The sequence below is a fragment of the Spea bombifrons genome, chromosome 2 (genome assembly GCF_027358695.1).
Source record: "Spea bombifrons isolate aSpeBom1 chromosome 2, aSpeBom1.2.pri, whole genome shotgun sequence".
Classification (NCBI taxonomy): Eukaryota; Metazoa; Chordata; class Amphibia; order Anura; family Pelobatidae; genus Spea; species Spea bombifrons.
The window spans coordinates 13,380,274-13,392,585 of record NC_071088.1 but is presented as its reverse complement, the minus strand read 5'-3'; the positions used below and the strand labels follow the sequence as shown (position 1 = coordinate 13,392,585).

Genomic DNA, 12,312 nt, shown 5'->3' with positions numbered 1-12,312 from the left:
GAAACACATTCCAAGTGACTGTACTCAAACAATCACATCCATAAAAAGAAACCCAAAGCTTCATTCACTACCTGATCTCAGTAAAAGATTTTCAAGCTCTGTGATTCCCCTTGGTGAAAGACACAAACATAGTGAAATATGGTCGTGGTGCCATTACTTACAAGGAACACAACCTAGGAACTTTGGACCAGTAAACGTTAAGGGGATGATACCGAAGAATCATAAGATTAATCATATTAATCAGAAACGTTCCCCATTCGTTATGAAGTACAGATAGTGAAAAAAGATTGGGAGTGTTGACCAAAAAAGCTAGTTTTTTATAAATACTTGGGCACATTTTTCATTTAAAGGTAGGAAATTAAAGCTATTCCCCTTGTAGGGGACTGAGCATTTTTACAAACGGCTTTATTCCAGACACATCAGTATCTTAATATATTTATGAATTAATCTGTAAAATAAAAAGTGTTATTTCTATTTCTGCAGATGCCACCAAAATTCCGTAGCATTTATTATCACCAAATTCAACTTGAAACAAATATGGTTTCCGCTGATGGGCCAGACTGATTACATTTGTAAAAGACAAGTGTCTATCAAGTACAAATACTCGAAGAAGCTTATTTTTTCTTTGTTTAATCTTCTTTGATGTATAATCTCTTACCTATGTTGCCCATTAAATGCAATTTAATATAACCTTAAGCCATGCCCTTGTGTTACCAGTGCAAGACTATTGATTAAGAAGTCTGAGGGAATTATGTGTATTGACCTTGAATATATACATTTGTATATGTTTAGTTTTTTTCCCTCTCTTGAACGGTAAACAAGACTTGTTCCCATAACCAAAATATTTAATCCTGTATTTTAATACATTCTTACTCAACATTCGAAGTGAGGTCTTACCAAGGACATGTACGTTGCTGGGGATAGTTGTATTAGTGGTATAGATGAAAAAACATGGTATTATATGTAGTGATACCTTGGTGGTGGTATTTGAAATCATGAGCGGGGTATAAATTCACCGGAGGCTGCCGGTATAAAGAAGCAGCTACGAAGTCAATCAAACGAGAAAGGCTAGGCAGTGTCTTTTGTTACTAATCAAATCTTTACTTAGGCCTCAAATGGAAATGTGGCCTCCAGTTAACAAATAATAAAAAAAGAAACCCTTATGGATAAGGAAAGAGCACAAAAGAAGGCCAACACTGAATAAAGGGAATGTAAGAATTAAATTATAGAGGCCAGGTTTCCAAATTAGGTTTGTTTACTTTGCATTTAAAGAGATGACATGATTACCATGTACAAACATATTCAAGGTCAATATGATGAACTGTTAGAGGAACCGCACATCCCCGTGTGTGCAAACAACAAGAAAACATAAATTAAGCTTTTCAGGAACGAGGATTCAGACCGAGACAAGACAAGGCTTTCTTAAAGTGAGAGTTCTTAAGCCATCAATGATCATGGCAGAAATACTGAATAGGTTTACGAAGCAGACCTGTGAGCCAAGGGTGTCTTGAGCGGTTACGCTCATTAAGACCGAGCCCGGAGCTTATTTTTATTATTATATGTTGGAGAATATCGTAGAGAACTGTAAAAGGTCACATTTAATAACTCTGGGCTTTTCCAAAACCAACTATGTAACATTCTGGTTAATGAATTTCTACTAGAAGGTAAACATAAGGTGAGAATTTAAAAATACATATATATTAAAAGCAATAAACCCATCTAACTGTATAATGAAACTTTTACATATTAAGAAAAAAATCTTGGGAAAGCTGTTATTACCCCTTGAAAAAAAATTTGACGAAAGTTTTTATTATCACTATGTAGAAAAGTATTCTGGGCAGCGTTTGTAATGTGGAAAATACAATCATAAGGGTTATTTCAGATTACCTTTCCACCTTTTTTGTTTTTCAATCCTCTAAACATGCTTTCCTTCACATGCATTGTTAAAACGCTAAAATCTCTTTAATCTGAGAAAATAATTCTGGTTTATTACATTTCTTGTTCTCACAGAACTGTACAAAGTGAACATTTGGCATTGAAAATCTTTATCGGTCACATTTTACGTATTAAGGGCTATTTTCGATGTCCTTGGCCAAGATTCATTAACTAAGATAAAATGCATAATAGGTTGTAAGCTTTCAAGAGCAGGGCCCTCTTGTCCTTCTGTACCATTAAGTCTTAACGTATATCCATTCCAATGTCCAAAACGTAAATGAGATAGGATATTTATTTATGTATTTACTGATAATAGAATACCGGATTGTTACATTGCAATATAAAAAAAAAAAGAAAAACTTACATGCTACTTCCAGTGATGCATTTCGACTCATAGCTTCTCCCAGATAATTCCTCGCAACGCACACGTAGCTTCCTTCATCTGGTTTACTCCTGCGTCCATGTACAATGCGTAAAAAAAATAACGATCCGCTGGGCAGCAACATTCGGTGGGAGCGGGGGTCATCTTTATCTGTTTCAACTCTCTCTAAATCTTTGTACCACTCAATGGTAGGCGTTGGTCTACCTTCGGCTTTACAGTTCAACGTGGTCGGCTCTCCCTTCGAAACAATCACATCTGACGGATGTTCGACTATCCTTGGAGGAAAGTCTTCCTGACGTAGTCGGGATCCTATGAAAAAATACAAATGTTCATATTTTAAAAGACGTGAAGGCCAACTGCAATAATTGTTGAATTTTTGCACGGCACGTATACGATTCACAACGTACCCTCCACCCATCCGAGTTCCAGAACATTCTTCTTAGATTTTGTAAATATTTATTTGATTTTGTATTATTTAAAATCATGCTGAAAACCCAATAAAAACACTGTTTACAGGATGGAGAAGTTTCACATTCCTCCGCTTTTGAAAGAACATTTTGTGCTATTCACAACTATATAAACGTAATACTTTAATGTTTTAGTATCTTCCCAAAATATAGAAACAGAATTACAAGTGGATTTATTTTAGCAGCATTAATTAAACAATTTTACCACTCGGCACATTTTGATTTGTCTTACATCTACCGTCTACTTACTTCAGGAAGAAGAAGCAAGACAAGAAAAGTGCTTTCTGGGGTCACTAGGAAATAGCAGAGTGGAGCTGTGATTATCATTTTCCTAATATTCTGCTAATACAATGATGACATCATATCCTGACATCATCAACAAGGCCATGACTGCACACAATACCCTTTGAGTATAATCCTGCATTGCTTGTGATGACTTTTGTTACATGAAGAAATCTTGACACTGTTACATTTTATCAAAATACAATAATTAAAAAAATAAAGTTTTGCAACATTTTATTTCAATACTTTTTTCTTCCAAGTACAATATATTTTCTTGTAAAAATCCATTATATTTTTCTTTTCATTCTCGAGATTTTTCCTCTGGAATAAGAAATTCTACGGTATGCCCTCATCTTAAACAAATGGTTACCCTCTGATGCATTATTCCATACTGTGCACCTCTGTGTAATGGGACTAAGTGTCCTGTAAAATCCTATTACAATTAATGAAGGTTCCCTAGGTTTGATATAACCTTTCTATAAAGTGAAACCAACCAGTTATGTCACACTTTACAGGTAGCTAATGATTTTTATCCTGTTAAGGACACCAAAAAATGGGTGCTTGACCTGCATAAAGCACACTTTGATTTTACAAAGTTTCAAAGGATACAAATCAAGTCATCCAGAAAAGAACAATGATCTAGATAAGACACTTTCCATTCCACGGAGTGAGTGTAAGGACATCGATCCAGTCAAGTGAATAGGAATTGTCCTGTTTCCTACGGTGAAACGTAATTGAAAGTGGGGTATTTACCAGTCCGCCAGCTAAATAGATCCAGAATCTACTCCAGTTCAATGAATCCCACACTCTCACCTCTATTTAAATGGTAATGCTACACTTTGAATTGATAGTGGCTCCTCTGCTTAAAATAATTGAGTGTCTCTTTAAATTTCCATTCCATAACTGTCACAATGGGGATAATAAATATTAAATAGGATTTCTATGATAACGCACTTTTATTCCAGATTTAAGATGGAAGACACCTAAAAGTGGTGCTAGAGAGAACATTTAGTTATATAAAATGTTAAAAGCCTTGTTTTAGATGTAAACAAAAAAACTGAAAATAAGTCTTTAAGAGCATTAGTGGCATGCATTAAAAAAAAGATAAGAAACATAAGGCATTTGTTTTCGGAGTAGAAGTGTCTTCTAAAATTAAATGGTTCATATAAATTGTTTCCACATGCGCAAAATAGCAGAAATTCTTATACATTCCTCCATTAGCCTAAAGGGTATTTATAAAGGCTTCTAACACAGCATTTTACTTCTTTTTCAATTAAATACATATGGCAGCTTTTGTAAGCGGGATCAAAGTGACAAGAGACTCTAAAATGTCTTTGAATTGAGATATGTAGCATGTGCTTCAATGTGCAGCACAGCGGTTTTGCAACAACTGCATTTTCTTCTTTAATGCGTCCTGCTATTAGGTCACTTTGTTAGGTACAAAGCAATTTTTCTTAAATAGGATGCTTAAGAATATTTTAAAAGTACACACTTCTTACAAACCCATTATGTGTCAAACAGCGAAGGATTTGCACCTTACTTCTTTTTTTTCCCCCATTACTCTCATGCTTGGAGGTGGCTTGTGCCACCCCAAGGCCAGCTCGGCCTTGGGGTGGCACAAGCCAAGTTGAGCCAGGGCCTATCTAGATCTTAGTCTTGGCTTACCAAGCCACTCATAAACCATGCCAGACCTACCCACTGAAATTACACAAGGACCAAACCACGAAAGGGTAGAGGTTGTTGAAGCTCATTCTTTTCTTTTTACCATACCTGTCCCGTATTAGAACCAGAACCTCATTCCCCCAGCCATTCATTAGCAACACCTTCCTACTAAAGGAAAACACGCCATAAGTAATCTCCCATAACCTTGATCTTACTACTAACTTCTTTTACATCTCATTATTGAACGATTGTCCGATACCATTGCACTTGTTGGAAAGGATCTCCAGTGGTGTTCCTACTGATGGCCACACTCGGTAAAAATACTTTGCTTTGCTATAAACGGCCAAGTCGTGTCTAAAGGATTTCCGCACTTGAGCATAAATACTCTCCTGTAGAGTTGTTGCTGGTGGCTGTTTAAAGACTCTCCAAGTGCACAAAAAGGAATGTATAATAATGAAAGCATAGCAACAGCTTCAACTGAACATCTGCTACTGTTCACATGTTGTAAAGCTGATTGAATAATGATTCAAATATCTTCTTCATTTAGCATACACACTGCACTTCAAGGATCATGGTTTCCCTCAAGTCAATTCAGAATACAAAATGCCGTATGCTGTGTTTCCCTCCCAGGGTAACCTTCCTCTCTCGTTTCCGCGTCTGCATCGCATTCGGCAGCTATTTCTCATGTCAGGCTGCAAGATGGTGTTTTGCTTCTGTAGAGCCAGTATTTCTATTTGTGCCCTTTGGGTTTCAAAACCCATCTTTTTTTATACAATTTAGGAATTGGATTATATATATATATATATATATATATATATATATATATATATATATATATATACACACACACTTGTGCAAATTGAAAATGTACCAAATTTTTGTAAATTCAGCAATTTGTACGAAGTCACGAAAACAAGGTCAGACCCCACATAAATCGGAGGAAAATGACTCTTGTTCACTTTCTCTCTCACTCTTTCTAAATGTTTCCCTACCTTCATTACCTCATCTTCTTATATATTTTATCTTCTCCCTTCCCTTCTTCTGCACCTCTGCGGAAATAACCCGGGCCAAATTCCTCCAAAATGGGGCCGCTTGTGGTGACATCCTTTCCCCGCTCATCCAACCGGGGGAGGGGGCTTTTACTGAAATCGCCATAATTTGGCCCTAACTTGAACTAAGGGCAATATGGCAGCACTTTCGGTTATGTCAGCGGAGATGTGAACGAAGATAGAAGATTGAAGAAGAAGAAGAAGATGCGGAAGTATTTTCAGTAATAGGGATTGCAAAAACACACCCTAAAATTTATGGATTGCAGCAGAGAATGTGTGAGGGTAAAAAAAAAAAAAAACCATCCAGCCAGGCAAAAATATGTAACTTAAATGAAATGGGCTATACTATAAATAGATTGTGAAAATACAGTTTCCTCCAGCCAATAAAAATATAAAGGTCAACACACCTACAGATTTGAATTTGATTTTAATGGTCACAATAGATTGAAAGTGTAACAAAGTGTAAACAGAGAAGCCAAAAGCTGTAGTTAACAGCCTGGCATTTAAGAGGTTAACAGTATAATGTAATTTTACTCTTTGGTTTTACTTTACAGTATTTCTTTAAGACATCGTCAGGAAGTGTATGATTATTTGCTCCATAATATCCTTGATTGAAAATCAATATTTTTATATGCACGTTAACTGAAACATGGTTATATCATCTAATACTAATTTCCCAAGAAATAATGGAGCTGCATAGATTAGGAGATTTGGTTCTATATTTAGCGTTCTCCGCAGGAAGCAGCCTGACGTATGGTTGCAAACAATATACCCATTCGTATGCATTTTTGTGACCTAGATACGATGGTCTTTAATGAACATCCCCTTCTGGAATGCACGCGAATGCCTAATGCACTGAATTGACTCTCTTTGTGGCGCTGTATCAGAAAATTAACATTGGAGAGAATAGCATGTTCATCGTACGAGCGGCATGAAAGGGCATGTAAATCTGCGGTTTTGGACATCACTAATGTTAATGTAAACCAATGTCTCCAAAGCATTCTGTATTATTAGAAGCAATGAGGAATGTAGACTATACATTGTGTCATCCTTATTACGAGCATCGCAGGGTTCTTAAAGGAACACTAAAGATTCATCTTAAAACAAGCTCTCTCTCTCTTTTATATGTATACTATGCAGGGTTAAATTCTCAATTGCCAGAACGTGTTAACGGGGGGCATGGCCGGTACTGTTGTGCCTGGCTTCCAGGGTTAGGCCCCCTGCTTGGCCACAGGGAAGCGAGGCCTCAGCGGGTCCCCAGCACCAGCTTCCTCAGCCCCCTCTCGGACATACCACTAGGCTGGCGCTGCAGGAAACATTTCCTCAGGCCCAACATGCTGAGTCTGAGTGCCTGGAATAAGTCGTCATTTCCTGGGTCTCAGGCATAGCACGTGAGGACCTTGAGGGACCTTGGCTGACCCCAGCCTACCCCCTCCTGAGCCAACAAAGCTAGGTTGTGCCTGTGTGTAATAAATATGTTAGTGAGTGTAAGTATGTTACTGTATGCGTGTATTTTAGTATGTGTGTGTGTATGTTAGGATGTTAGTCTGTGTAAGTATGTTACTATATATGTGTGTATGTTAGCACTTACTCAGTGTGTAAGTATGATACTGTATGGGTGTATTTTAGTATGTGTGTGTGTATGTTAGGGTGTTAGTCTGTGTAAGTATGTTACTATATATGTGTGCATGTTAGCATTTACTCAATGTGTAAGTATGATACTGTGTGTGTATGGTATGTTACTGCATGTGTGTGTATGGTATATTAATGTGTGTAAGATAGTATAAGTGTGTGTAAGTATGTTAGTGTGAAAATATGTTACTGAGGATCTTAAGAAAGAGTGATGGGTGGAGCTATGGGCGGGGCAGTGGGATGGACATGGGGCAGGCTGATGGGAGGGCCATGGGGGCCCGGCCCTTAAGAATGTACTGGGCCCCAAGATTTCTGCCGGCCGTCCTGTATGTAAACACATTAGACATGCATTGATGGGCTTTAGCTGTACAATCATCACAGCTAGTCTCCCAATGTTAATGTTCGAATTAATTGACACAAGCCTAATAATTCAGCACAAGAATGGACAGCCACTTCTGACAAAAGCTTTCAAACAAGTTCAGTTTATATAAAAAAAAAAAATATATACTGTATATATATATATATATATATATATATATATATATATATATATAAAGTGAAACGTTATTAGATATTAGATACATCTTTCTGCTGTCTGCATTCGAAGCCTTAAAATAAACAGTATTCTGTTCTAGGATTAAAATTGCATAAACCGAACTTAGTCCTTGTACCACTAGGATGATGTGATATAGAGATCAAGGCAAGCTGTCAAACACAGAGCAATTTATGATAGGAAATGTATTGCCAAACAAAAAAGCAATACATTTTCCGGTATCGTCACATGACACTGCTCTACGACAGCAATCAACTCGAGTAAGCCCAGCTAAATAGGGATTTTCATTTCTTGGCAGAATAACAAATTCTGGTAGCGGAGTGATGCTAAGGGTGAAATTTCTCCCTCTGTAAGAACTTAATGAATGAAGTACTAATTAACATTATGGCATTGATAAATGGAGAGAGAGATTAGAGTTGTACTAGATATTCAGACCTTCCCAGATGGACTGTCAAAGCCACATTAATTCCTATCTCATTGGAGCATCTGCTTCTCCCATAATCCACTGGCCCTTGGTATGAACAACACAAACTGTTGTGACTCAATTCGATTTATATCAATCTAATTTCTTTTAATCCAATTTGTATTCCAATCTACTACCTTCTAATCACTTAAATCTTCAGCCTCCATCTGCTAAATTTTCTCTCAAAATTAACCAAGCAGATGCCTCCACTATTGTCTTGTGCAGTTAGGCTAATCGCGCCCTGTCGGTGGCCTGTAGAACACATTTATTCTGCGCGTGACTTAGAGCGTTGCCCTTCGTGTTCCAAACACGGGAACTCAAGAAAGCCATTTTGTTAGCCATTACCAAGTTCATCTGCACTACAGCGATCTTCAAGAGGCCACAAACCTCAAAACCCAAGCAAGGGAGACCTAAACCGAGATAACAAAGTAGGCTCATTTGTCATATGGACGCCCGTGTTAAGACTGCCTTGAAAGAAAGAGAAGCTGAATACATGGTTTGTTACACTGTGTTGAGCTATAGCTGCCTCTAGGTTGTCCCTTCTTAGCTTAGAATGTTTAAGATGCTTTGTTCCCTCCTTTTTACTGCATTCACAATTATATACACACAAAAAAACACAAGTAGACACACTTCTTTAAGCAACAAGCTAGATTTACAGTTATATATGCAGATTTAAGGCCAGTGGTCCATAAGTATCAAGCCTATGACCGCTCACCTTTACAATGTTATCAGTCTATGGTTTATTTTAAACTGAAGCAATTAACGACAATATTTTCTACTCATTGTGTTAAACGACATTGTGCTGTTGGGCAATGGCTTGAATTGTGTGGCCATCTGTCACACTGGGCAAGTGGGTTGTTGGCCCGACAGCACCAACCACTCACCCGATCTGCTGCTTCAGGTACTGTAGTGTGCCACTGGCTGAATATGCCTGGCCACACGCTACGTGAGCATCAACGTGTAGTGTGCTTCCTCGCTTGTGTATGGCTTCGTAAACAAAAACATCCTAATAAAGATTAAATTATGGGCCAATATCAAGATGATCACCTGTGCTGTGTTCTCACTCAACCCTTGAATAAAGAAAGAAAAAAAAATTCTAATCCCTATGCGGACAGCTGGAAAAACTGAATCGTTGAGAAAAAAGAAAAACAAAAGAAAGTCAATAAATTACCAAGTGGGCGGAAGAGTCGAAAACAAATCAAATATTCCATAAACAGAGAAGGAGAGTTTCAGAAATAAATACCGGAATGCTTATGGTTTTTTTCTAGGTGCTCCTTGGAGACTACAAGAAGTACATGTTACAATTATACGTAAAAGAAAGTTATTTAATATGCATGTTGACAAAAAGGGGCAAGATATTAATCATGCAGAATTAGCATTTTCATTGAGGAGCTCGGTGCTTTTTCTTTATTCTGGTTCAGAAAGAATCTGGCTGCTTCTCTGTGCAGACAGCGTTCATTTATCGAAACATTGCAGCCTTCTCCAAATTGTCATTTACTGATGAATAATGAAAGACTTCCGAACTTTTCCTTCTTGATTAATCATACCACTCCTTCGGCCCTTAATTCTCTTAATGTTGTTGTCCTGCATTTATTGTACATGTAGGAACAAAGGATTTTGTTTTAAACACATCTGAATTATTTATCGGAAATATGGAATAATATTAAAATAATATTTAAAATAATATTAAAATTGAACAGTATATTTTTAATGAAAATTTCATATTGGAAAAATTACCTTAAACTCATAATATTAAGTGTTGGAGTCTATAAAATTAATATTTCTACAAACACATAATTTTCTCCAGATATCCCCATTATTTGTAACAGATTTTATGATTTTTTTAAACAAAAACTGTGATTGCAGCAACTACATCCCTTAATCAACTTAATCAAGATAATGACACTAACAATACTTCTGATGCTTCATAATTTAGAATATTCTATTAATCATATATTATTACAATAATGGTTGTGTATGGTTAACATTTACGGTATAGTAATAGCACTCAAAGATGATGAGATGTCACATGAAGGGTTTATTTACATTTTTAGAGTAAACCATAGAATTAGTGGAGTGTATTTAATTAAAAAAATATTCCCATACTAATCTTAGATATCCAGCTAAGCTATGTTAGAGAAACAGCTCCTGGCAGATCAGCCATATCACTTCCACACAAATATAATGACCAAAAACCACCTTTGAAATGAGAAATGATTAATAAATGAGTATTGTATATACATATATATATATATATATATATATATATATATAAGTGTGCCCAAAATTGTGAGGCAAGTATGGGCCGTATGGTCAAACTGGAACCTTATACCTGGCAAGAAGGATTATTTTTGCATAGACAACTAATACCTTTACAGATCTACAGGCTGCCTTGAAGGCAAAATCAGGGGGACTAATCATTACCAATCAACCAATCATGCTTTAGAACCCTACAGGTCAGGTGACATCACGTACACTTCGGTTTGGGGTAACTTAGAAATGTCCTTGTTTTTTAAACAAAAGCACATTTGGTTCATTAAAGTGACATGAAATGAAAATATGGCGCAGGCGGCACTAATGTTCTAAATGACTATTGTAGCTGGAAACAATTTTGAATAGAATATCTTTAGAGGCCCTTTATCAGCAACCATCACTCATGTCTTCCAATGTTCGCTAATCCAAGTTTAAGTTTAAAAGGCTAATTGACCGTTAGAAAACCCTTTTGCAATTATGGTGCAGCTAGAAATGTCCTTGTTTTCCATGACCCCAAACTTTTGAAGTGTTGTATACGTCAGGGAAATTACTTTTCTTGCGTTACTCAAGTCTTGTTTAACGGCTCCATGATATTCCACCACCAGATATGTACTTACAGTTTGCCGAGGCCTGTCTACTAAACTATGTAAAGTTGTACTTCCATGTTTTCTTTTTTGAAGTGAAACCAATTGAGTGTAAACATATAACACAACTTATCTTTATCATGGACACACAATCTTCCCATCTGGAGCGAACTACAACAGCTAGTTTACCTGCGGCTATCAGAGACCAGACACATTCAAGAAGGTTACGGAAGGAATGTTTCCATAACAGATTCAACATGTGTAATCAAATATCCATTTACACTGACAGGGCCCATGGTGGTTGTTGCTCTCACGGGGCCCACTTGTTACGATTCCACCTCAATCTTACTACAAAAAAAATGAACCGAGTATAATTGGTTTCCTTTTTCATTCCGGTCAAACTTTGGTGTCTTCAAAGTATTTTCACTATCAAGGCATCTTCTTATAAAGTAGCATATGTTTAGATAAACAAAAAGTGAAGTCTTTAAGCATATTTAGTCTGTTGATCCCGTCTATGGACTGGGCATGTAGGTGAATCATGTTTTATTGTACATGCAGGTCTGAGAATGAGATGGAATTCTTGGTATTAGTTAAAGCACAAAGGGAATATCTAGTATGTCGTGATATATCTTCATACCGGAGTTAGAGACACGTGGGGTTATTTATCATGGCTAAACTCTCGCAGTTCTGGGACAAAGTTATTGTTGTGTATTTATCAACAGAAAAAAAAGAAATGTCTTGGTTCTGAATGGGTAAATATCACACATTATGAAAAAATGTAAAGTGAAAACGCACAAACAAAAATACAAATGCACCATTGGATAGGTGAGCCCATTTGAGTGTTATCCAATTTGGGTGAAATATTGACTAAAGTATAGTTATTTATTTGATTTTAGAGACAGGGCTATATTATAACTTAGACAAAATCAACCAGTTGTAGGGAAAAACCCTCACATATGAATAGCCCCCCCAAAAAAAAAATAATAGCTGATCTAAATATATATATTCTTGCATTTTTTTTTAATTATGTTTTAAAAATATATATGTTTT

The 12,312-nt window shown here is 36.6% G+C and overlaps 1 protein-coding gene across 2 annotated transcripts in view; it reads right to left on the bottom strand.

The window, feature by feature from the left end:
* The window catches only part of ROBO2 (roundabout guidance receptor 2), a 422,548-nt gene that overhangs the window by 191,607 nt on the left and 218,629 nt on the right, over window positions 1–12,312 (bottom strand). For both annotated transcript variants that reach the window (XM_053456882.1, XM_053456883.1), the window contains exon 2: window positions 2,300–2,626. In XM_053456882.1, the coding sequence (XP_053312857.1) occupies window positions 2,300–2,626 (327 nt within the window). The remainder of the gene's footprint in view (window positions 1–2,299; window positions 2,627–12,312) is intronic.